Source organism: Apiospora aurea, assembly GCF_038362705.1.
Source record: "Apiospora aurea strain CBS 24483 chromosome Unknown utg000007l_segment0_segment0, whole genome shotgun sequence".
NCBI classification, from domain to species: domain Eukaryota; kingdom Fungi; phylum Ascomycota; class Sordariomycetes; order Amphisphaeriales; family Apiosporaceae; genus Apiospora; species Apiospora aurea.
Window position 1 is genome coordinate 333,907 of NW_027117394.1, and position 25,731 is coordinate 359,637.

Consider the following 25,731-nt stretch of genomic DNA (forward strand, 5'->3'; position numbering starts at 1 on the left):
ATGACGGAGTACTAATCCTCAATGGCAATCAGATGTTCGGGATCCTCTCCTTGCAGCACTTCCAAATCATGCACATTCTCCGCTTCCAGGCCCGCCTCAGCCAAGAGGTCGGCCATTTCGACCTTCTTGGGACCCGATGCAAACACTGTGCCCTTTTTTGCGATCTTCTGCGATATCTCGGACCGGAACAGAGACTTGGACACTTCGGTAAGACGGACCGCCCAGACGAAGTCGTTCATACTCTGTCCAGAGGTGTTGACTTCCTTGTCTCTCTTGTTCTCAATGTTGGTCTTGGCGCCGGCTGCTCCGAATAGATCCCTGATGGACAGTCAGCTTAAGCGCATGTAGCTCAATGGGCCCGATGGTGCACTGGACACTTACACATCACCCCCTATATTGACTCCTGCCTCATCGCCGTCGTTGCGTCCAAACTTGGCACCGCGGGCGACGATGATGCCACTGATCACTACCGCCGAAATGTAGTCAGCTATGTTCATGCGCGCATGCTAATTCCAGGATCCTAAGACTGGACAAGAAAGAGATGAGGAGACTCACTGTAAACCTTCCATGAACCGAGCAACTTATGCCGCTCGACCCAGGCCGCCAACGGCCCCGACTGCACACACTGCTCCAGATACTCCGCCGTCGGCTGCACAATCTGCGTATCCAGCCTCTCAATCTCCCAGTCCTCGCCCATCACCTTGCGAAACACCACCCCCGCCTCCGCGCCCACCGTGACACCCGCCGCCGCCGCGATGGGTACGTCGGCGCCGAACCCGTTGTCGTGGGTCCTGCCGTCTTTGCGCGAGAGCCGGAACTGCGCCGTCTCGGTCGCCCAGATTCGCATGTTGCGCGGGAAGGGCGCGACGTCGTCCGGGTTGATGACCTGGTCCAGCGCCTTGGGCCCCGCGATGAAGTGGCCGAGGCGGAGGGGGCCCTCGGCGGCGCCGAAGGCCATGCCGGGGGCGGTGTAGACGGGGGCAGGATAGTGCCGCTGGCGGAGGACGAACCAGCATTTGTCCATGGTCGATACAGCTTGGCGCAGGTCCCTGGCGGCCACGATAGATTCCTCGATTGGACAGGCGCTGGGAAAGCAGATAAGGAGTTCTGGGGCGTTGGGCTGCAGCCTGCCCGCTTTCTGGGCGGGGTCATCAGGCTGCGGTGTCGGCAGTGGTGATGGCGGATATGGGGCTTCCTGGGTGGAAGGGGGGCATAGGGTCGTATTCTTGGCTGTAGTCGCCCCCACCCGTTGCTATTTATAGACCGAAGTCCCTATCGAGTTCTATCCATCAATAAGCACAATGTGGGCACGTGGCCAACCTGGCATGAGGTTGCCTACTTGCAAAGGCCGTACGTACTATGATACTGAGGACACCCAGTCTTTGGCGATTGGATCTAGTGTTCTACGGAGAGATACTAAACATTCCAATTGTTCAACACTTGCATGGAAACTGGTTTGGCTGTCAATGTTGCCTATTATTGAGATGCGGGTCCCCCTTTCTTACCCCCTTTGCTACCTTGAGAGCATCATCACATTCTAATGTGCTGCCTCTTGGGACCGACAGCGTTTCATATCCGTTAATATCATCTTATATATGTGCTCCGGCAGCTACTGTTGCTTTGCACCATGGCAGATATTAATTAAGCAAGAACCACCAAGTCCACTCCATCTACATGAGCCAGACGGCCGTTCCCGCTATCGTGTAAGATATCTGTGCAAATCCCAATGTTTCCACCCCTGATGTTGGCCTTCTTGGAATATTCCTTTTGCGACCAACTCCCAAACGGCCATCGGGAAAGCTTGGCCAGTCTGACTGCCCATACAAAGTCTGTCGCATATACGATGATGCCATCTCTGTTTGCTTCTGCTGGCCTGCCGAAATGAGCCAAAAAGCAAGAAGGAATGGGATTGGTCGCTCCCCGTGCAATCATCAGGCCTGTTATCATGTACACAGTCTGCGGGGGGCGAGAGAAATCTGGACGTCCTAGGGAGGAAGGAGTCGACTTCCTTTGCGGCGACAGACTTTTTCACGTAGGCTAGAGTCGGCTGGATGGCCTGTGTCTCTAGTGCTTTGACACGCATGGACAGCGAGTTGGACGGTAATCGGATCTTCTGGGGATCCACGTTCATGGCCGCGGCGGCGGCGGCTCGTACATGGATGCGCCCATCGGCTGTCTGCTCCTGCTTCACTTCCCATCCTTCTTGCTCACAGACCCGCACACTGTCGACGTGTGAATTGGCGTCCCCGCGGGAAGATCCTGTGGGCCATCGGCATTAATCACATTATCGAGGAGATTCCACTCAGGGATGATGTGACCCAAACGCAATGGGCCGGGCCCTGACAAACTGTCAGTCGTGTACTCGGGTGCCGGGTAGTAGTACTGTTGGAGAATAAACCAAGCCATCATGATCATGTTATTTCAAGGTATGAACATAATGCAAGTGTAGACACATCCCGACGGCAAGAAATACTGGCGCATTTATGTTGCATAGGGTAAGCAAGAGGGTGACGGGAGCGGAATGATTGCCCAGGCAAGCACAGCTTCATTCCAGTTTGGGGGTTTGCATTCCTATCAGTTAGCAAACACCAACAAATACCCTGTGAGTTCGGATGTCCCCGATACCAAAGGCACGCAAGAAACGTGCCGTCAGGCCGAACCAAAACAATCTATCCTGTCCAACAGGCGAAGCAGCTCCGGTTTGAGAAAGACAGTGATTACGATTCGAACTTGCCCAGAATCAATCTAGATGATACACATCTTCGAAAAGAGATCCCTTTGATGATGAAATTAACCTCCAGATCTACAAAGCCTACCAGATAATGGCTCTCGGTCCCCGCCAGCCCCCTATGTCTCCTGCCTCGTCTCCCACCGCAAGTGCTCCAACTCCACCCATCCGCGGACACTCCTGAAACGGCTGGCAATCCGGCTCACACGCCGCCCCCTCAGGCGGCATCTCCCCCGTCGCGAAGTACCTCTTAATGTGGTTTTCCCGACACCTCCCCGGCGAGAACAGGCTGCCGTGCCCCGCGTTCTCCTGCACCAGCACGCGCGACCCCGGGTGGTCCCGCGACATGGCGACCGCGTTCGCCAGCGGCGTCACGGGGTCGTACCGGCTGGACACGAACAGGATGGGCGCGGCGGGCTTCCCGGGGACCAGCCGCGCGTCGGCGCGGGGCGTGGTCCAGGGCCCGTCAAAGCGGTATTTGGGCCGGATGCGCCAGCCGGAACAGCCCAGGCGGACTTGGGCTTCGAGGAAGGCGAAGTCGGCGTTTTGGTGGCGCTGGAGGTCGGACACGTAGTCGGCGAACTCGACGGCGGTGAGATTGTCCTGCGGCTCGCCGTCGCCGCAGGCGATGGCCGTCATGGCGTCGGGGCCCCAAGTGTAAGCCGGCGGGTCGGCGCTGTTGTTGCTGCAGCTGTCCTTGTGCGTGGGAGCCTGGTTCAGGCTCGAGTACAGGAGCGTCATGTTGCCCTGAATGGCCTCGGCCAGCAGCCGCGCCAGGGCCGGGAAATCGTGCTGCGGTTGGTAGAGCGGGCGCAAGATGGCGTCGAGCACGTCGTGTTTGGTGACCGCGACGAAGGTGCTGGTCTCGGGCGAGACGTACGGGGCGGGTTCGGCCTCGAGCGCGTTGATGAACCTGCGCACGCGGTTGCGGATGACGGCGGCGTCGGGGTCACTGGGGCGGTAGAGGGCGCAGACCTCGCGGGCGCGGAAGCAGGTGTCCCAAAAGTGGTCCAGGACGTGTTGGGTGTCCTGCAGGGCGACGTGCCACGACTGTGTCGGTGCGTTTGTTAGCTTACTGGTTATATTATTCAAGGGGGAGATGAACTCAAGCATCGAGAAGATCGCCGGTCTTTTGGGTCTGACTTACGGCCGAGTGGTAGTCGTTCACATCCTCCACCGCTTCGAGGATCACGCGCCCGATGCGACCGGGGAACATGGACGCAAAGTAGTTGCCTAGTGCTGATCCGTAGGAAAATCCCCAATACTGTATCCGAGGCGTAGGATCGGCGTCCGTGTCGTCTTCCGCAGACCGCAACTCGATCCTCCGCTGCCCCTCATCCTCGACTCCATTTCTGACAGTGTCGGCTGTAGACGCGGCCAAGTTCTTCTTGCGCAGCTCGTCCAACTTGTCCACGATCGCCACCATGTCCCTCGCCACACTACTGGAAGACATGAACCCCCAAATCCCCCCCTCCTCCCCCGCCGCGTCATTCCTCGCCTCACACAACCTCCCAAACCCCTCCGCCCTCGCCATGGCCCGCCTCACCGTATCAAGATCTCCCCGTCCCCCCCTCCTCTCCCGCCTCGCCCACGGCGCCCAGCCCGCGGTCCGTCCACCACGCCGTGCCGCGCGCGAACTCGTCGCCGCCGAAGCAGTCGGCACGCGGCTCCGTCAGCCCGACGCCGCGCGGGTCGAAGCTGAGGATCTCGTAGTGGCGACCACCACCGGCGCCGAGCTCCTCGTCGCCGTCGCCGTTGATGTCGGCGGTGCGCTGCACCAGCTCGCTCGCGCGCAGCATGAAGCCGACGCCGGAGCCCGAGGGGCCGCCCGGGTTGACGATGATGGTGCCGCCGTAGCGGGGGTCGGAGTCGGGGACCGTCGCGGGGCGGGCGATGATGGCGAGGGTCACGACCGAGGTGTTGCCATCTTGGTAGTTATCAGGAAGGGATTCCGACGATAGCCAGTCGAGGGGGACTACGAGCTTGGCGCAATTGTAGGTCTGGTCGTAGCAGCTGGTGTGGTTGAGAGAGGTAGAGGGCGTCACGGTGGTCCAGTCAAAGTCGGAGATGGCTGGGATTGACGCGGCGACAGCCGTCGTGGAAAGTGCGAGAAGGCCTGCCAGCACGGAGAGGCCTAGGCCCGAATGTGGTTGTCTCATCATCACTTCGGATGCACGTATGATTGCGTATGATTGAAAGCAACCCGTCTGGTACTTTGCCCGCGAAAGTAGAAACGGGTTTTCCAATTGAAAACACTCAAGAGATGTCAGCGCTTATCTACTGGCTCAATTCTGTGACGCGTCCGGAGTAACATGGTTACCGGCATCTGCCTGTGCCGCACTGCTTAATTGATAGCGGGGAGCGTTCCGAAGCCGATGGTCAGGGGTAAACTCGGAACCCCGGTCCATGCCGAGGCGTTGTGCTAAATCAGACAAATCTCCGACAACGTCGTTGGTCCAACGTCAAAAGCTTCTCCCGACATGAATCCATGTAGGTAACTTGAATGGGATGTCAGACGCAAGTCATTCGAGGAAACCTGATAAGAGCTTAATACCACTCACCCACAAGTTCATACCGACTGGGCGTAGCGGCCGCTGTTGGCGAAGTTCCCTGCTTTTGTCGCGCTGCGAGCGGCACGCGACCCCCGGAAAACACCCCGATCATATCGCCGGTGCGGACGGTGCCATCCACCAGCCCGATAGCACCGCCCTCCGTGATGGCAAAGGCCCGCCCGCTCATGGCGCTGTACAGCGCGCTATTGTACCGTTTGGCCAATTCCATGTCGCATGGTTTTCCCTCCACCTGACTAGACCAAGCAACCCATAGCGAGCCTGCTGCATTTGGCCCGAGCACTGTGGCATCTTGGTTCGATCCCTTCATGTGGATCCGCGCAGCAACAAGGGTCCTTCGAAAAGCGTCGTCAAAAGAGTCCGCACCATCGCCTTGGTTGTACATCTGCCGTGCCACGGGCTCGATGGCCAGGACGTCCCGATATATCCTTTCCTGGCTGTCAAAGTCGGCCGACTCGGATGCTTTCAGCCACTTGACCCGATCCAGGATCCTTCCCCGGAGAGTGAGGGTGTCGTCCCTAATTCGAATGAACGCTGGGTCGTGTAGATGACCAGCAGCTTGGTATTGATTTGGTCAAAGCAGGATACGTTTTCCACGCACAACTGTCCAGTCTGGACACCAGGTAGGGAGGCCCTCGATTCCTCGGGCCGGCCTGTTATGATGGGACAAGACCTCCAGTTTCCCCGATGTCTCCATCATGACTTGGGCAACGTCTTGGTACAACTCCACGACGGACCGGCTGTAGTCTGGCGCCAGGCGTGGGCTCTCCGCCATGAGCCTGTACAGGCTGTAGATCTTGTCCCGCGGATCGAGCGCCTTGTGGCCACAAAATCGATACACGACCGCCGCCGCGTCGGGCCGGCTCCTGCCGGACTCTGACGATGACTGCTACGTCTGCCTCGTCGACCACAGGTGGTGGATGGGTGTTGTGGCGATATGCCGAACGAGACGGTGGTGCTCGGGCCGGAGCGAGCCGTTGAACTTGTAGTCGGTCAAGACCTCCAAGGCCTTGCCAAAGTCCTCGTTGGGAAGTTCGGACGGACCGCAGACGAAGGTGACCTTTCGGGCCACGGCATACTCCTGCACTACCCAGGCGCGCATCCACCAGGGACGCTGCATGAGTCGAAGCAGGGCCTGCCAAGACTCGGCCTCTTGCGGATCATTGAGCATTGCATCTACTAGATGGTGATCAACACCGATACGCATCCCCGACAGTTCGAAAACAAGGCCGAATGCTCCATCGCTTACCTCGACTTGCTGCCCTAAGAAAACCAGAACTCTAGATGCGTTCTCGTAGATTGCCCACATCCTCTGGACGTGGGTGCTGACTTCCGCCACATCTGACTGGTTGATGCACAGAGCATCGGCCCAGAGACCCCTGTTCTCCGTCTCTAAGCGCAGGTGGCGTAGGGCTACCTCGAGGTTCTTGGTGACCGGAAAGGGCCGGTCGTTGACCTTGATGTGAACCTTGTCGTTGGCATCGCCCCACGTGTACGACAATGCTTCATACCGGCTCTGGATATCTCCAATCGTGGATTCCAGAAGCTGACATCGTATGGGTTGGTAGAAACGGCCTGGTAACAGGATGAAGAATCTTGTTGCCCAATCGCGAGCCGGCGGCGACTTGGCGGCTGCTGCGGCTGCTGCTGTTGCTGCTGGGGCGTGATCTGTGAGAACCCGATACAGGCCGTGTCCAGGGGCAGAAGTAGTGGGGCGGGTTACGCTCATTCCTAACCAGGCAAGGCGAGCGTCGGCGGGATGTCCTTGTTCCAGTCGAACAGCAAGCAGCTGAGCATGTCTGTGTTGGTTGGGTTGAATTTGCTTACGAGAGAGCAGATCGGGTTCGGCCGCGCTCTGGTAAGCGGGGAGCATGTCGAAAACCCAGGTTGCCGAGATGAGCTGACAGCGGCAGGGGTCTGTCGTGCTGGCCAATGGCGACAAGCGGGCGGGGCCTAGAAGGGGGTAAAACTGTAAACTCCAGCCCCGTGTCTGTCCTCGCAGTGGTCAGAAACTAGTTCACGATCTCTCTGGGATGGGATCGGGATCCTCTTGGCCAATCATGGCAGGGAGCACTCTCCTGACTTGCAGTTAGTTCCTAGGCGCTATGAGCCGTAGTGGTAATCAATCGATAAAGTAAGCCGCCACAATGCAGCAGCGCGAGGCCTAGATCCTAAGATGCAACCCCCTCTGGCTGACCCCCCCCTCACTGACCCCTCCTGATTTCAGATGATTCTAGAGCCCCTGAGCAACAACAACAGTATATAAAGGGGTCAAATCTCACTCGTCTCCCAATTGAAGTAGATTAATCTCTTCCTCTTTTTTTCCTCTTTTTACCACCATTAATATAATTAAAGAAGCACGTATTGCGTAAGCGGTCTAGGCCGTGCTGGCCGGCGGAAACATTAACCGTGCGGCTAAAGATTATAACGTTAACAGGGGCACCCTTCGTAACCGAATTAAGGAGAACCTTAATAAAAAAAAGAAGTATAAGGCTCTATAGTTGTTTACCCCTGCCGAAGAGACCTTTTTAATTAAATAAGCCTTTTTCTAAGCTAGTCTAAGTTACGCATTAACGTACCGGCTGTTTCGTATATACGTTTAGCGTATCCTTTTTATAAAAAAGGTCGATTACTTTATCGGTAAACAATAAGTGCACCGTTTTTTAAAACGTTATTCGGCTTTTAAAACCGTGCGTGCTAAAGCGATAAATTTCCGGCGTTTCGTATATATATTAAATAAGGCTATGCGAAAGTTTTTTGATCGGCTTAATACTATTATTATTAATAGTATACCCCCTCGATTTAAATTTAACGCCGATAAAGTAAAAACTACGATAACGATAAGAGAAGGTACTATAGTGATCGGACTTGCCGCCTATTAAAGTTTAATACGAAACGACTCGGTTAATCGCGAGTAGGTAACTATTTTAAAGTGTATTAATACTATTAGTAATGTTTTACCGCTTTTAATTATATTTAAAAGCTAATCGGTTTAATAATAATAATTCCTTTAAAAGGAGAACGAGGTTAACTACGAGTATAAGGACTAGGTTTTTAAAGCGTTATTAAAAGGATAGATTTTTAATCTTATAGCTTTAAAATAGTTAAAAAAAATTTTTATCCCTTTAACGAAGCTTAATGATTTTAACTAATAGAGGCTTTTAATTTTTAATAGATATAAAAGTTATATTAACGATAACTTTATATTAACGGCGTTAAAGGTTAAAGTATAGCTCTTTTATTTATTATTATATAGCTCTTATATACTTTAGCCCTTAAATATTAACTGTTTTAGGGTTTTAAAAAAAAGGTTCCGGAGGGAGCTCGATTTAGTATACGCTATTACTAATGATAGCTACGTTAGGAAGGGGGATTTCCTTCGAGCTTAGGCTAAAGTATATAAAGTAGCCTTTATTTTTAAAGTCATCGCTAGTGAATGGGCAATAACTAGCATTTACCCTTTTAATATTAAAAGCCGATAAATAACAGGCTCCGGCGCTTTAATATAGTGCGAGCTATCGATAAGGCTATTGCCGCCGAGGATGCGCGCCAGCCGGCCAAACCGAAGGCTGGAAGGATCGAGACGCCGAAAAACAGCCGGCAGGTTAAAAATTTAGGGGCTGCGATGCTTAGTGTAGAGGTTACCACCGGTGATCCAACTAAAAGGTTACTGTGAAAGAAGCTCGGCAAGAGTGTTGATGATTTAACGGCTCGGATCGGCCGGTTAAAGCAGGAAAAGGCCGGTCTAGAGGCAGATCTAAAAAAAACAAGGGCTTAAAAGAAAAGGAAGGTTGATAAGGACCTCAATGAGGGCTTTGTTTATATGGCAAACATCAGGGAGGTTCAAAAGGACGTCAGAGAAGGAAGGCTAAAGAAAAGGCCGAAAAGGGGCGCCGGTGAGGTGGTGGAAATTAATATAAATCGAGCTGGTGGTGAAGGTGACTCTATTGTAGTGCGCACGAGCCGAAACAGACCTTAAAATGCAGTATGTGTTGCTCAATTAACCTATCTATTAATGTTGTTGTTGATTTTTATATTTATTTTAGGGGGGTCAGTGAGGGGGGGGTCAGCCAGAGGGGGGTTGCATCTTACTTGTCAAGCATATATACACAAGCTAGGCATGTGATATATAATAATTTGCATAATGAGTTTCCACCAGGATAGGAGAGTGGATTCAAGATGGTAAATCTTCCATCGTACAGCAGGTTGCACGATAGACACATATAGACGTGTTACTTTATCACACTCGGGAGTACAAGACGGATACCGTATTGCGTCGCCAAAACAGCAGGCTCTCCAGTCCCAAAGGTAAAAGACACAATGGCCGTAAAGATAGATTCTCCCAGACTTTGGATCACAGGCGTTGGATCGCAATATCCCCCACACTCCCTGAGTCCCGAAAGAGTCGAAGAATTTGCCCGAATATTTTATGATGCCGACACACCCGGGTATGTAAGTCATTGACTATCCAGTTCCTTACGTTGCCCATGCCAAGCATCATGCTAAACACCCACCACATCGCCCTACAGTCTAGACAAGCTCCTCAAGATCAATCGCCGAACCGGCATCGATGCGCGCCCTGCTATCCACCACTACGAGACCGGCTTCGGCTGCGCGGCTGAGCCGCCCAACATCCAGGACCTCGACAGCTACTTCCGCGAGCACGGGGTGAATCTCGCCATCCAAGCCTGCCAGAAGGCCCTCGCCGAGTGGGGCGGTGAACTTGCCGACATCACCCACACCGTCGCCGTGACGTGCACAAACCAGGGCAACCCGGGCTACGACGTGCTGGTAAACCAAAAGCTAGGCCTGGACCACAATGCGGAGCGGCTTCTTCTCCACGGCGTCGGGTGCGCCGGTGGCGTGGCCATCATGCGCGCCGCGGCCCATCTAGCCGTGAGCGCCACTGCCCGCGGGAGGGCTGCTCGCATACTCGCCTACGCGTGCGAGCTCTGCACGCCCACAGTGCGGCGCGAGCTAGCCAAGGCGGAGGCCTGTACTGATTTGGCCCGTCTCAGCATCGCCGGCGCGCTCTTCTCCGACGGAGCTGCCGCCTTTGTGCTCTGCAACGACGCCGGCTTGCTCAGTGGAAGAAGCAATGACGGGGTGATGGGCGATGCCCGAAAGCCGCTCTTCGAGGTCTTGGAGTGGGGGAACGCGACAATCCCGGACACTGTTCAGGAAATGAGCTTTCTCACGGAGACGTCGGGCTATCGCGCCGTCATCGGCCGCCAGGTGACTGACTACACCAGTAAAGCCATTCCGCCCCTCTTCCAGCAGCTTCGGTCGTCAGCATGCCACCGCGACAGCAGGGCGCAGTCCCTCACGCGAATCCCACGCAGTAGCCCCGCCGACTTCGACTGGGCCTTACACCCAGGGGGCAAAGCTATCATCACGGGCGCCCAGGAGGAGCTCGGACTCTCGGACAACCACCTGCGGGCGACGAAGGAGATCTACCGGACCCGAGGGAACTCTTCTAGCGCCTCCGTGTTGGCGGTGTTGGATCTGCTGCGCCGCCATGGCCGGGGGGAGAGATCATGTGGCTGTCACGTCGTTCGGTCCGGGGTTGGTGTGCGAGATGGTTCTGCTGAGGCGCTATCGTTATGTTGGCGAAACGGCACGAGGCGAGGGGCGTGATGCCCCAAACCTTGTTGATGTTTGATTGGATATCACTATATTTGGATACTTCGTCGTCGCTCCTTCGTTGGTCAAGACGACCCGCCACGTCAACATCAGGCCGCTTCGGGTTTTCCATTCTTTGTCTCACTCAATAGGATGAAACAAACACAGAAGTCTCTCCCTTCCTAGAGATATTTCAATCTGTATATGGTTCTTTCATCTCAATATTCAGGCTGTCGCCAGTCCCTTTGCCACAAACCGCTGTGGCATGAGTTGCACCCCGCTACATGGTATCACTCCGTCCCACGTATACTCTTTTCAACAGTGTATCCGTAAATGGCCGCCTTTCTTACACCATCGACGTTTGCTTATTTGTTTGTTGCTCTGATTGACCATTTGACACTAAGCACCCTGCTGTGTCGCCCACCGTCAAAGAGGTGGGCAAATTCCTTCCCCGTTAGCTCGCTCATTATCGTGCAACAGATGCAGCCTTATTCCCCAAAGGCCTTTCCAAAAATTGCATATGCAGTGCGTGTCTGAGTCAGATGCAGATAAGGCAGATATGCCTTGTGCGCGCTCCATTGCCTGACAACTAGATTTCCTTGGAAAGAAGACCGACAAGAAACCCCTTTTCCGTCTATCTGATTCTTCCAGGTATGGCAGGCGGGATATAAGTTTAAGGGCACTCTCCCCACTCTGATTTAATTGAAACTACTTCTTGTCATCATCCTCAGCTGCTTACATTATCATCTGGACTGTGGCACTTCATCTCAACAAAACCCAGGCGGACAACGTTATGTCTAATAAGATCGATAAAAGCAGAATCGTATCTTGTTGTTCTCCTACAATCTCCCTGCTCCGCAAGACCCAGAGGCGGGCGGAGACTTCAACCAGACAGATGGACGGGTCCCCCTCCAGCAGCACCGCGTGCGACAGCGACACCGAGCGCGACGTGCAAACGCTGTATCCAGGTCCGCCGAAATGTCCGTGCTGCACCAACTGGGTTGAAGAGTACCCGATGGACCTCAAAAGCTCCGTCGAGGAGCAGCCCGAGTCGAAGCGCAAAGCCCTCGTGGTGCGTATGGGCATCAACCATGGCGAGGGCGGGAAGCCCCTGGTGCTGGATTCCATCGTGGTCCAGAACCAGCACATCAAGGATCTGCTGGGCGACGTCTTCCAGGGCTACGGGGGCATCACGGCCAGCCTCAACAAGTTAGTCTTCCGGGCACCGTTTCATCCCTTCTACCACCGCTGGGCCCGTTTCCAGAGCTTGCTTGCCCAGAAGAAGCTGGAAGATGCAAGTGCTGCTGCCTACTCCCAGCTGCTCTACGACGTTCTGGAACAGGAGATTCGAGAGACGATGGAAGAAGCGAATGACCTCTGTGCCAAACAGGGCATTACATACGAGCTTCTTTGGACCCTCTTTGAGCCCGGTACTCTTGTCTACTCGACCATGAATGGATTGAATCAACTGTCTCGGGTCCAAAGCTTTCACCGCGTACTAGACGTGGGGTTCTCCAGGATCGGTGTCACTTACACCGATTACAACGGCCACAAGTTTGGACTCGCCACTACTTCCTTGAAGATCCCGTCATTTGAAGGAACCAAGAAGATCACTAGCTTGAATGTCCATCCCACGTCGTTTCGCGAAGACGAGGGTTTGATGAAGGCAGATCTGTGGGCCCGAGGCAAAAGGTTCTACGATCTTCGGGGTGTCCAGCACAAGGCTTATCGGGGCTCCTGCCTTCTTCTCGACGATTCCACTTCCCAATTCAGACGCAAGGTCAGTGAATGATTAACCACGTGTTATTGCTGAAGCTCACATAATACAGAACATCAACGGACGCATAGTCATTGACGCTTCCTTGGCTCCTCCCGAGGCCAGTGTCGGTCGCCTCGTCTCCTTTGACGATTCCTCCGTGGCCCCAGCGATCAATGTTAAAGACCGACCCGAGCACGGCAGCTTGTTTTCTTCCCAACCGGCCCAGCCTGTCCAGCATGCCCAACCTGCCCAACCTGCGCATGGCGGTTATACTACTCCTGCAACGGGGGGTCTCTTTGGAGATCTTTATGGAGAGGGATACCCTGAACGACCTCGCCACAAAGGTCGGGGAAAGGGGCCTTTGCAACCACTCCAGGCTCAGACCCAATCTCAAGGTAATATTTGCAATCCGACGGTCTCATGGAGAAGAGTGCTAATCTGTTAAACGCGACATAGAAATAGAACCGACTGAAGAACAGCTCATGCTCAGCAACGGCAGCGTCAGAGCTTATTCATTGGCGGACAAGTGCTGGGGCCTATTCAGCGTAGATTCCGTCGCCGACATCGCGTGGAACGACGACGCGTTCCCGAGCCTCCAGCTCCCCGAGGGCCACAAGGACCTCATCCTCGCCTTTGTCGACGGGCAGCTGTCCGAGTCGCAGCCCTTTGACGACATCATCCAGGGAAAGGGGCTCGGACTCACGATGCTCCTCGTCGGGAGCCCCGGCATCTGCAAGACCCTGACGGCCGAGGCGGTGGCCGACAGGCTGCGCAAGCCGCTCTACATGATGAGCGCGGGAGAGCTGGGCCAGAGCGTGACGTCGGTCGAAAAAAAGCTTAGGAATACGCTGGAGATGGCGGAGGCGTGGGGGGGCCATTCTGCTGTTGGACGAATGCGACATCTTCCTCGAGAAGCGGTCGCCCAGCAATCTGGGGCACAACGAGATTGTCGCGGTTTTCTTGCGGTAAGTAACGGGCGCTATCTTCCCGGGAATTTTTGGTATTCGAGCCCGCTGACAATGGGAATTTTACTCTAGAACACTCGAGTACTATGCCGGGATGCTGTTCCTGACAAGCAACCGTGGCGATGCCATCGACGAGGCTTTCCAGAGCAGAATCCACCTGACGCTGCACTATCCCGAGCTCACCACGGATGCCAAGTACCACATCTGGGACCAGTTCCTCAAGCGCGTGCCTTCCAGCGACGTGTCTCCTATCGATATGTTGAAGCTGGCGAATTTGTCGCTGAACGGCCGACAGATCAAGAAAATTGTCAAGACGGCCTCGTTGCTGGCCAGAAGCCAGCAGTCTCCTTCGATTGAAGTTAAGCACATTGAGACGGTGCTGGAGGTGACGAAGCAGAGTGGAGAGAAGGCAAAGCAGGAACGTATTGATGACACTGGTGACGACGTCCAGATCACAGTGTAAGCGCGGGTTGGAGTCAGATCGCTTCCGGGAGTTGGTTGCCTACGCGGCAAATGTCTTCGTCAGACCTGGTGAAGATCTCTCATGTACGCTCGTCTTGCAGTTGAGCAACAGCCATGCGATCATTATGATTTCGAGGGGATACGGAAGCATAGGTATCTTACATGGTGAGGAAAAGGGGCATTTGCTTTGATTGAGGCGTGATATGCTCATGTGGTGCCCTTTTCCGCACTCCGTTCAGGATTACACTCCCCTATTTGCCCGACGGAACCAGGTAGCCTTGTATATCTCGATGGAAATGGATATCTTGATACCGATAATGCATTCAGTTGAGAATGTTTCCCAAGTTCCACCTCCACTTCTACGCGGCCGGCCACGGCTGTCTTTGAACAAACGCATAATTTATTTTGGCTGCGCACGAAGGTACTGTTCGGCAAAGGGGTGTAACATGAACGCAGTGCTGCACATCGTGACGTGAAGGGTGGTCATTGGGAATGCAGAATTGGAGTTGGGCGCGTCTGCGACACAGCAAACAATGATGTGTCATGGGATACTGGGCAGTATGCAGCTTTGCTGACGTTGGACAAGTCATTGGGGGAGTACAGAGCAACACGGGAACCAGCTTCCGCGTAGTGCTAGGTTTGATAGCCAATGGAAACAGGAGTAAGGCGAGGGAAAATTGCCAAGGATCAGAGCGGAGGTGGTACGTAAGAATGGTGTGGCAGCCTAGTGAGATTTCTATGGGACCTTATAAAGGAGGGTGAGTAAGAGGTCTGCCTGGCGCCTAGATACCCAAGTAATATGAAGTATATACTAGGAAATTAAAGCCAGCGTTGCATTGCTTCTCAAACCTCCGCTCGACTTATCCATTCCCTCGATACTATACACAATGCCCGTCACAGTCAAGATTGCCAACCACGAAGCCAACCTCATCTGGAGGCCTGAGCGAGTCGACAGTTCCAAGAGTCTCCTTGGAACGCTGCACGGAGGCGGCAATCCCAGGATATACTACGGAGGGGAGTCCGGGGAGCCCAAAAAACCCCACGGGGACATCCTCCAGTCTTCCCTAGAGGGCGACAAACTCCCGCCAGCTCTGCTCGCCCATAAGAATGGCTTTGTGAATGCGGTGGCGAGAGCCTACAGCAGCCACCACCATCTCATCATCCGGCCCGACGACGTCTGGCTCGCCATCATATCGCAGTTCAGCCTCTACGTCAACAAGCACGCCGATGAGCTTCGCGGCAAGTTCGTGGCGCACGAGGGCCAGAAAGAGTTTTTGATCGTCTACGAGAACGCCACCCGGCACACAGTCGACTTTGCCGACTTTGCGCAGAAGATCAGCGACTTGACCTCGGAAAACGTCGTGGACGACGAGATCTGCGGCTGGATCAAGCCCGCGTTCAGCACCACCACTGGAGATGACGTCGTCGTCGCCAACATCATGATGATGGGCACTCTGCAGGCCTACTTCCGGTTTATGTGCATGATGACCTGCGGCATCCCTTCGGTCACCCTGCAGGGGACCCAACAGGACTACGAGGAGATCCTGCGCCGGCTCGACAAGCTGGCGTACTACGGCGAGGAGCCCGACGCGTTCTCCGACCTCCTGCGGCCCGTCCTCCGCTGCTTCATCCGCAGCTTTGACGAGCCGGAGCACCCGGACGTGCACAGCTTCTGGGAGAAGATCTGCGACGAGCACCACGGCAGCGGCATGGATTACTACTCGGGCTGGATCACGGCCTTTTGCTTCTGGAACGGCCAGGGGGAGCGTCAGGTGTCCCCCGGGAAGGGGTGGCTTCTCGAGGACATGGGCTACGGGCGCGTGAAGATGGAGAACGTGCCCGGCGGCTTCACCAAGGTCCCCGTACTCATCAACGACAACGGCCACGAGCTGAAGGTGGAGATGATTGCCGGGTCGGTGGGCGTGACTTGCACGAGCAGCGGCAAGCTCACGGCCAAGGGGGAGATGGGATTGGACACGATGCAGAACCATCTTGGCTGGTTCATTTATGAGAAACCCTGAGAGCGCTGTAGGGATGCTGCGCAGGTAAATTGCAAACCACAAGAGACTACGACGTTGACAATCCACCGGCTCGACCATAGCTTCGTTCCTATCCACAACTATTCCAAATACTACCTTCCGTGACTGTAGTTTCCATAGAACCTGCACCACCCAGTGCTCCCGTCTTGTAGGTTGATCCTGCGGGTCCAGTGGTGTAACATCAAATTCCATTTACGATGACCATACCTCCTGTCCCTCGAACTACTCGCAATATGCTGTCAGTCTGGTTGTAAGCCAGTTGGCACGGAAAAGAACTTATGGCCGATCAGTCAGTCCGAGACCCGCTCAAATCTCAACCTGCCCCTTTTTGCCTCTCCATCCTCGCCTCCTCCGATTAGCCGGGCCTTGACCTCCTTGCCCCATTCCTCCAACGTCTCCTTGTCCATCTTCTCCCTCTCGCTTCGCGCACCCATAAACGTGTCGAATTGGTCCTTTTCCCAGCCACCGGAGACCAAGAAGGCAAGCCCGCTCGTCTTCCACAGCGGCATGCCACCCGTGACGATGATGCTGGCCACCAGCAGCAGGGCCGCTAAGACGACCTCCACTAGAGGAAGGATCATCCAGGGCCAGCGGACGCGGATATACGTCTCGTCGTATTCGGCTTTGCCTGTGACCGTCGTGGCGTTGTAGTTGTCCCCGGGATCCGCGCTGCGGATCTGGTTTGACAGGGCGGCCGCGAGGTCCGACGAAACCTTGTCAAAGGGTGAGTTCATCAGTGCATAGCCGAGGTTGAACTGTATGTTCTGGTCGATGTCGGGACGGTAGATGTTGTTATGCACGCTGGACTCGAGGAGGACCGACAGGACGTTTGGGAGTATCGACGCCATCCGGGAAATGTTGTAGACCCGGCCAGTGGAGTTGGCGACGAAACTCTGGTAGTAGGTCCCCATTTCGTTGCCGGGTTGTCCGGGTAGGGTGACCGACGTGTGCGTCTCGGCAAGACGCTCCGAGGTCATGTTGATCTCGGCATAGGAGATGCCAGCCGGAGTGGCGGTAACGTTGCGGTATCTTTGCTCGCACCAGCCGAACTCTGCATAGGATATCTGGACGGCAGGTGGTTCCATCCCTCCGTCTTCGACTGGCGTCGGGTGTCCCTTGTCGACTGCTTCACCGAGTGCCTTGATTGCGGTGAGGGAGCCAAACGATGGCGTATCGGCTTCTATATTTTTGTGGAAGAGCGACCCAAAGAGCATGGTCCTGACTCCTGCTCCTCCGGTATTCTCTTGATTCCACGTCATAACAAGAGCGGCATCTTCCTCCTCTCGGTCCACTGCACAGTGTGTCAGTAGTGGTTTGAATAGATGAACAATGTGCTTACTCATGCCGGGGAATGTGTAAGTGCAATTAATGCTGCCTGCCCTATCATGTTCGGTGCAGTTAGGCACTGCGACGTTTGTCACATCCCTATAGTCTGAGCAGATGTCAAGAGTAGTGAACTCCTCCCAGTAACAACGAGTGGCTGGCGCAGGGCACGACACATGGGGCTGGAAAACGGTCCCTACGGCGCTGTTGATAATCGAAGCCTGCAAGTGGAGGAGATCTGCATTGGATACAAAGATATAGCCTTCAACGCCAGAAGTTAGTATGACGTAACACCGCCGACTGTACATCCTACGGGGAGAAAAGGCTGAATCTTACTTCTATGAGTGTCCTCCAGAAGCCCCTTTGAGAAATATTGGTTCGCAACGCCGATATCGACAGTGATATTGTCCAATGGCGTTAGCTGGGTTGGGAATTCCAGCACCTGTTGCGCGCAAGGATCGATGCCGAGAGACACAATGGTCACCAACGCGAGTCCAGATGTGAACAAGACAGGGACACGGAAGGACAGGAGCCATAAAAGCGTCGCTGACCCCCAGGGCCCTCGGCTTGCTTCGTCGAAGGTTTCGAGATCGACCAGCTTCCTGGGTTGCTTGGAGAAGTGCCCCCACTTCAGCTGGCTGATGCAACTTGCCACCGATAGCGTCATGGCAGACTTGGCGACCGTCGTCAGTACGGCGATGAGCGAGTTGGGCTGGATGGGCAGCCACCAATGGGGCAGAGGGATGTTGTCAATCTTGGTGAGTATGATGATCAGCGCGCCCATGCAAGCTATAGACAGAACGGTAGCCAGAATCTCCCACCACCACCACCATGCCGTGGCTTTCTTCCCCTTGGAACCATGTGGCCTGGGTTTGTCTTGTCCGCTGCCATGGCTCGTGGGTGTATCCGGTCGAGCTTGCTGGTCTGCTGGCTGGCGCGAGCTATCAACGTAAGCCGGGGGTTGGACGTATGCTGTTTGATGCGGCGGCACTCCATCTCTCGTATCAATGAGCCGTGTGACGTTACCAGGGAATTGATGGATCGAATTTGGGTTTGGCTGAGGTGGAACATGACCTCGACGGGATAGGGAAGCTGTTACCAGTACCATCCAAGGGGGAGACTGGGAGAGGGGTGGTTCATAGAAGTCGATGGGTTATTGCTACGTACGGTGATGGGGGAACTGCTGCTGGATGTGGTCCTGGGGTCATTGCCCTGTCCTCCATTCACCTGCTGCTGATGGGACGATAGGCGCATGTTCGATTAACTATGTGAGATTGAGGTGACACATGGTGGTGGAAATCAGCCATGATAGTTCTGACCATGTGGTAGGGGGACTCGGTCCTAAATACCATTGCCGAACAGTCAGGCGACTGGCAGCCTAATGGCCAATATCAAGCCCAATATAGGGCTGCCTCGCTGTCGGAGGTAAGTCACTGCTCAGCTATAATTCTATGGACAAGAAGTTGGTTGGTATGCATGTGAACAAAAGGCTGACATTTATTTTCAGTAGGATCGCTGCCCCGGTGACTCTATCGTGCATGTAGGTAACACTGCATATGCCGGCCAGCCTATCAGCGCCCGCCAGTTGTGCTGAGTCAGTTGGGGGCTACGTTTCATGTTCGGTCTCTTGGGGGCTGAAGCCACTCATTGCCATAGCCTGATTTTGCTCTTGTAGCACCAGGGATGATGATGATGATGAATATCAATTTAGAGTTCGTCCCGAGGCCTTAGCCTTATATAGACTTTAGTATTATGCCATTTACGGTGGCGGACTGCTACGGCGTTTTTGTAAGGCCTTTGGCCATACAAGTGTGGCTTGTGGCTCGCGGTGTCCAGCAACTAATGCTCGGGGTATATGGGCAATGGCGCCGATCGAGGTCCGGTGCGGCGGCCTCTGGCAGCCTGGTTATTGGTAGGCACCATAGGGTCAGATTGTGATGTTAAAGACGCGCTAGCACAATCGACCAAGAAATTGAGGGTGAGTGATGTTATTATCATCAGACCTTTTCTCAGTACTTAACACCCGGCCACCACTCGGCTATCCTCCTTAACGCCCGAGACGGAGCTCGAGGGATCTCGGTTTAATTAATTCGAATTATCCCTAGGTTATACGCTTTAAAATTTAATTAAACCACTTAATTTCCGTTAAGCTTTTTATTACTTATAGCTTTTTTATTATTTAAATTTACTTTTATTATTAAAAAGAATATATTAATAATATTAATTAAGATATAACGTAATCCACGGTTTAATTAAATACACGGTTTAATTAAACACTTTCTTTTAATTTCGTATAACTTATATTTTATACTTTATATTTTTATTACTTACGGTAATAAATTAATAAAAAAGAGAAAAACATATAATTAGCGTTTTAAGCGTTTTAAAAAACCCTAAATTACGCGTACGAGCTATAACGCGAATATATAATGTTCCTTATATAATTTTACGTTATCGGCGTCGCGGTAGTATTTTACGACGAAATACGTAGTCGTTAACGTAAAAGCTTACGAATTTCGAAGAATAATTAATCGTATAATATATAATAAATTTAAATTCGAGATCGTTTTCGCCTCGAATAAATAGTATTAAAGATATAGCGAATCGATTGCTTAATTTACGCGACGCGGGACGCGTCGGCGTTAACTAGGCCTTTAATTTTATACGACGATAATCAGATTTCCGGACGCGTTTTAACCGAAAAATCGATTATTAAAAAGTCTTCTACGAAAATCCCGACGCGTATTGCGCGTAATTTACTTTTATACGGAATATAATTAATAAGTATAAAATTTAAAAAGAGAATATATATAACTTTAATAAAACCGGGTTTTTTATAGGCTAAATCTCGTTCGAAATAATCGTAACCACCTTTAATCGACGCCGAAAGCTTAAAGTAATATAGTAAAAAAACCGGGAATAGGTTATAATAATACAGGGTGTCGAATTACACGATTACGTTATCCCTCCGTATATTATTTTTACCGGGAAAACACACCTTTCTTTTTAATACGAAAACAGCTTATTATTAAAAAATTAAGTAATCGTAGTTATTAAAAATAATTAGATTACGAATAAAAAAAAGCGAGGATTAAATTCGATACTTTAATAAATACACGAAGTTTTGTACGAAAAGTATTTACCGCTTATTAATCTTTAATAGTTATAAAAACTACTATTCGACAGTTTTCGAGCTTTATTATAAAAAAAACTCGATTATTATATTTTATATACCTTTTTATTTATTATATAAACTCTAGCTTTTTAATATCGGCTGTTTTTATACGTTAAAAAAGGCGTATAGGAAAGAAATTAAAAGTTTTATACGGGCGCATATTACCTATATTTTAAAGGAGGACTTCCTACCAGCGTTTTTAAAAGCGTTCTAGGCGACTTTTACCGTTTCGAATATATAAAGAGGCTTTCGAGGGACCGGACTCATCTCGTACGATCCGGAATATATTATTTTATAATTAAATATAAAACTACGTACTCTAACACCTCCAGGGACGTTTTCCGGCCTACTTATTCTTTAAGAATTAAAAACCTTAAACAACCCGATTAAGGCTTAATCCTAAACCGAATACGTTCGAAACCGTTTTATACGGCATTAAAATAGCTCTCCGACGTCGATTTTAACTAAACTTAACCAAATTACGAAAAATATAACGCAGGTAATATACCGGCTCGTTTTTTTAAAGGGTAAAATAACCCTACTACGAAAAGCAAATAAAATACTTAGCCGGCGCCGCTATACGAAAAAGAAACGGTTATAAAATAAAAGATTACTTCGTATATAAACTAAAAAAAACCTGCAGTCTTAAAAGAACGTTAATAAATAATTACAGAATAAATCGCGCCGGAGTAATAATCGTACGAAAAGGCTTAAAACGCGCCCGCGACGCTATAAAATTTGCGGGGAGCCCGGGTATAATACGCGCACCTGTTAGAATAATGTAAAAATATTTAAAGAGGAGGATTCCGATTAATTTTAATATATTAAATGCGTTATAGTGGAATTAATTTATATTTCGTTATACGAGGCCTTAAAAAGTATTTAATTAGACCGTGTGTTTAATTAGACCGTGGATTACGTTACCTATTCCTAATTATTAAACTAAATCGATTTCGCTTTTCTATGCCGCTCGGCGTGTATTACGATAAGTATTAACCCGATTATGCTTATTATAAAACTAGTCTCGTCGAAATTTTAATATTTTCGTCGACGATCTTGTATTTCGCTTTTATATTCGTGATTAGCGTAAATTAAGTAGAAATAACTTTAAAATCCTTATAAAAAACCTTTTAATAATTATACCGACGATTTATTTTAATCTTTAAATCCGGGTTGCGGTCGATAAAGCGCCTGACCTAATACTTACCGACGCGGTCGCCGCCGCGCGACGCGGTAAAGAAATTAGCTATATTTTTACACTAGCAAGATCGGGAGGTATTCCTCGGATATTTAAATTAATTATATACTTACGAAATACTTCTTTTTTAATTAAATTTATTTTATATCGTTTCGGTCGGATTTCGCGTTTTAAAGTTTAACCGTAAATTCGATAGCGTAAAATTAATTCGGATATATTATAATCTTTTACTACTACTCTTTAATTTATTTAATTTAATCCGTTCCGTATCGCTTAAATTATTAAAACTATCCGATCTAAATAAACTAAAAAGTAATAATAAAAGCTTATAATATACCCGAATTAATTTTACGCTATCGAATTTATAGCTAAACTTTAAAACACGAAATCCGACCGAAACGATATAAAATAAATTTAATTAAAAAAGAGGTACTTCGTAAATATATAATTAATCTAAATATCCGAGGAATACCTCCCGATTTCGTTAATATAAAAATATAGCTAACCTCTTTACCGTATCGCGCGGCGGCGACCGCATCGATAAATATTAAATTAAATAGTTTATTAACCGTAACCCGGACTTAAAAACTAAAGTAAATCGTTAATATAATTATTAAAAGGCTTTTTATAAGAATTCTAAAGTTATTTCCACTTAATTTACACTAATTACGAACATAAAAGCGAAATACGAGATCGTTAACGAAAATATCTAAAATTTTAATAAAACCGGCTTTATAATAAATATAATCGGGTTAATATTTATCGTAATACGCACCGAATAATATAAAAAAGCGAAATCGGTTTAACCTAATAATTAAGAATAAATAACGGCGATCAAATATATTAATTCGTAAAGCTAATATATTCCGCCGTTTTTAATCGTTTAAAATTAATATTACCTCGTAAACTAATCCCGCGAAACCGATTTACCGGGTAACTAAATAATTAAGCCGACTTCCAATAATTAAACTAATAACGAAACAGGCTTAAACTAAATTAAGCACTTTAATAAACATATTAAATCGCAAACGAAAAATCGCTACCGCCTCCTAATTCTCAATAGCTACGAAAGCTATATTTCGGCCGAATTTAAAGTATACTGCTAAAATAACAATATTATTACTATTAATATACCTCTTTATTTATTATACTTACTTTAACCTCTTAATATAGTACTTTATTTACTTTTAAAGCGTACTTATTCGAAAAAAATCGATCTATTTATTAAAGCTTTTATAAACTATATTACTAAGCTCGAGTTCTTTATCGCCTTTAAAGCCGCGCATTTTACTATTTTTACGGAAATTAACATTAAATCTAGATTTAACGTATTTAATTTAATACCTTATAACCTTAACGAAATAATTAATAAACTAGATATACGTCTCCGGACGCCTATATTTAACCTATCCCGTCTAGGGACGGCTAATACCTACGACCTTTAAACGCCGTTTAACCCTTAATAAATAACTAAATACTCTATTTATATTAAAAAAAGGGTATTTACTTATTAAGAAAGCTTTCCGACGCCGATTTTAAATACGGTAAACTAAATAACGAAAAATATAATCAAAATAGCCTATAAAATAACCCTTATACGTAATAAAATATATATACTAGAAAAGGCTAATTTAATACTTTCTAAGCGCCGGAGAGCTAAAAAATCGCGAGTCCAGCTTAAAAAAGCCTTTACTATTAAGGAATCTTAGCAGCTATAAAACGAAAAGGTAAAAAGGAAGCGTTCAGCGCCCAATAAAAATAAAAATAAGGGTTCGTCGAAACGGAGGGCGACCGGTGGAAGGCGCTGTAGTATTTACGGCGAGACAGGTCACAATACGCGAATATATAAAAAGGATATAAAATTAAGCGAGAAATCGAATAGCGAATAGTTTTAATTAATTTTAAGCGTTATAATTAAATTAATTTATATAAAAGGATCGAGAAATAAAAAAGTGCGTCGCTAAGTAATATACGTCGCGTAGTAGTAAACCACGTTATTCGATAAAATATAATTTACTATAAATAACGTAGGCTACGTATAAACGGAGGCTATTATTAACGACGAAATAAGATGAAAGTTTTTTAATAGTTATAAAACCGATATACGCTTAGTTTCTATCCTTAATAATTTTAAACGCTTAACGAACGTTGACGAGGTCGTTAATAACTTTTTTTATCCCGGGCACCCTTTTAAAATTAAACAGAAACTCTTATACTATATTAACTATTTAGGAATATATCGACTCTATGTTCCCTATATTTTAATTCGGGAGTTCTTAGCTATAACGTATAATAATAAACATTACTTTAATCTTAAGCGAATATTAAAAGATTTTAAGACTCTTACGATTAAAGGTAAAAGGAGATTTATAAAAAATATATCATTTACTATTTAAATTATAATATTAATCGAATAAACTAATAATTAAGAATAGGTAACTATAAACTTATTCGTAATAAGAATCCTTTACTTATGCGAATAGTGGCGATAGATTTTATTTTAACTCTCTCACTAGTAAATATTAAAAAAACTCCTTAGTAATTAAAAAGGAAAAAGGCGTATTACGATACGTATAATTATATAATAATAGTTTTTTACCCGATATTTAAACGAACTATATTAATACTTAAATATAAATAGTACACCGTAAAAGACTAGGCGACCGCTTTTATTACTTAGCTCTTATTAATAGACTAAGGAATCCCTTACGGAATTGTTTCCGACCGAGATCTTAAGTTTATTGGTAAATTTTAAAGAAGAATTTAAGAATCCTTAAATATTTAATTATTAATAACTACTGTTTAATACCCCTAGGTAAATAAGTTATTAAAAAAAAACTAAAACGTAGAAATCGCTATTCGTTATTATTACTTCGTATATTTAAATCGTTAGTAGATTAACTTTTTCCCGGTTTTTTAATAGAATATAAATAGCGCGTATAATCGCACTATAAAATTCACGCCGTATTAATAATTATTCAGTTTTAAGTTACTTAAACTACTCGATTTAGCAATTAATATCGACTTAATTAAAAAAGCCTTTAAAAATATTCGATTTATACGAAAACATTTAAAATAAAGCGTACGATTAGCTATAAATTTCGTAACTATTAATATTAAGAGAAAATGCGATTTTAAGCATCGATACTTTAAGTTTAAAATTAAAAACAAAATATACTTACGTTTTTATAAAGGTTATAATTTTTCTGGTAAGCTTTCGAAAAAATTATTATAACAGCGTTTTAAACCCTACACAGTGATAAAAAAGGTTAATAATTTAGTTTATAAACTAAACTTCCTCGAAGAAAGCTTAATTTATCTTATAATCTTAATTAAATACCTAGTATTTACTCTTTAAAGCGATAATCTTTTTACCCGGACTTAATCTCTTTTAAGCTCTATTAATATGGAGAAGTATAAATATAAGTTTAACGACGAAATCCCGCGATTTAAAGTTAAGATTTTTATAGGTTATAAACTTAACCGAAACCGTAATAGATTTAAGTATTTAATTAAATAAGAAAGATTTAGTTATTAATATAATACGTAGAAATAAAAGGACACCCTCGACGGTTTCAAAAAGTTAATTAAAAAATACTAGGCCCGTTAATTTAACGGTAAACTATTACGTATTTTACGTAAAAAAATATTAAAGAATAGCTAGGTTTATAAGAAAAAAAGCGTAGGCTAAGACGCCCTTATAAAACTTAAAAGGATAACGAATCGAAATAATTTAAAGTTAAAAAAAGCCTAGTTAACCCCGAAAGGTTATTTAATTTAACAAAGTAATTATAAAAGCCTTAACTACTTTAATTATATTAAAATAACTTAAAACGGTATAATTTATAACGGCTTAAAATATATTAGCTAAATAATTACCGACGAAAAAA

The 25,731-nt window shown here is 48.4% G+C and overlaps 9 protein-coding genes across 9 annotated transcripts; 3 read left to right on the forward strand and 6 right to left on the reverse strand.

The window, feature by feature from the left end:
- Nucleotides 1–11: 11 nt before the first annotated feature.
- Nucleotides 12–1,024, reverse strand: PG986_010422 (uncharacterized protein; the record flags this gene model as incomplete). The annotated part of the gene is made up of 3 exons (XM_066846644.1): nt 12–318; nt 382–466; nt 556–1,024. 3 exons carry the CDS (start codon nt 1,022–1,024, stop codon nt 12–14), a joined length of 861 nt encoding a protein of 286 aa, XP_066696135.1.
- Nucleotides 1,025–2,812: 1,788 nt separating this feature from the next.
- PG986_010423 (TAP-like protein-domain-containing protein) lies at nt 2,813–4,262 on the reverse strand (the record flags this gene model as incomplete). The annotated part of the gene is made up of 2 exons (XM_066846645.1): nt 2,813–3,778; nt 3,876–4,262. The coding sequence occupies 2 exons, from the start codon at nt 4,260–4,262 to the stop codon at nt 2,813–2,815; spliced, it is 1,353 nt and encodes a 450-aa protein (XP_066696136.1).
- Nucleotides 4,263–4,278: 16 nt separating this feature from the next.
- Nucleotides 4,279–4,890, reverse strand: PG986_010424 (uncharacterized protein; the record flags this gene model as incomplete). Its single annotated transcript, XM_066846646.1, has 1 exon — nt 4,279–4,890. One exon carries the CDS (start codon nt 4,888–4,890, stop codon nt 4,279–4,281), a length of 612 nt encoding a protein of 203 aa, XP_066696137.1.
- Nucleotides 4,891–5,275: 385 nt separating this feature from the next.
- On the reverse strand, nt 5,276–6,073 carry PG986_010425 (uncharacterized protein; the record flags this gene model as incomplete). Its single annotated transcript, XM_066846647.1, has 2 exons — nt 5,276–5,832; nt 5,887–6,073. The coding sequence occupies 2 exons, from the start codon at nt 6,071–6,073 to the stop codon at nt 5,276–5,278; spliced, it is 744 nt and encodes a 247-aa protein (XP_066696138.1).
- A 114-nt stretch (nt 6,074–6,187) lies between these two features.
- PG986_010426 (HET-domain-containing protein) lies at nt 6,188–7,171 on the reverse strand (the record flags this gene model as incomplete). Its single annotated transcript, XM_066846648.1, has 3 exons — nt 6,188–6,951; nt 7,035–7,097; nt 7,126–7,171. The coding sequence occupies 3 exons, from the start codon at nt 7,169–7,171 to the stop codon at nt 6,188–6,190; spliced, it is 873 nt and encodes a 290-aa protein (XP_066696139.1).
- A 2,447-nt stretch (nt 7,172–9,618) lies between these two features.
- PG986_010427 (uncharacterized protein) lies at nt 9,619–10,935 on the forward strand (the record flags this gene model as incomplete). Its single annotated transcript, XM_066846649.1, has 2 exons — nt 9,619–9,746; nt 9,828–10,935. 2 exons carry the CDS (start codon nt 9,619–9,621, stop codon nt 10,933–10,935), a joined length of 1,236 nt encoding a protein of 411 aa, XP_066696140.1.
- Nucleotides 10,936–11,815: 880 nt separating this feature from the next.
- Nucleotides 11,816–14,107, forward strand: PG986_010428 (AAA family ATPase; the record flags this gene model as incomplete). The annotated part of the gene is given in 4 exon segments (XM_066846650.1): nt 11,816–12,700; nt 13,159–13,499; nt 13,516–13,644; nt 13,717–14,107. The coding sequence occupies 4 exon segments, from the start codon at nt 11,816–11,818 to the stop codon at nt 14,105–14,107; spliced, it is 1,746 nt and encodes a 581-aa protein (XP_066696141.1).
- Nucleotides 14,108–14,993: 886 nt separating this feature from the next.
- Nucleotides 14,994–16,127, forward strand: PG986_010429 (CFEM domain family protein; the record flags this gene model as incomplete). Its single annotated transcript, XM_066846651.1, has 1 exon — nt 14,994–16,127. The coding sequence occupies one exon, from the start codon at nt 14,994–14,996 to the stop codon at nt 16,125–16,127; it is 1,134 nt and encodes a 377-aa protein (XP_066696142.1).
- Nucleotides 16,128–16,435: 308 nt separating this feature from the next.
- PG986_010430 (uncharacterized protein) lies at nt 16,436–18,722 on the reverse strand (the record flags this gene model as incomplete). The annotated part of the gene is made up of 3 exons (XM_066846652.1): nt 16,436–17,730; nt 17,805–18,588; nt 18,636–18,722. The coding sequence occupies 3 exons, from the start codon at nt 18,720–18,722 to the stop codon at nt 16,436–16,438; spliced, it is 2,166 nt and encodes a 721-aa protein (XP_066696143.1).
- Between the last annotated feature and the right edge of the window lie 7,009 nt (nt 18,723–25,731).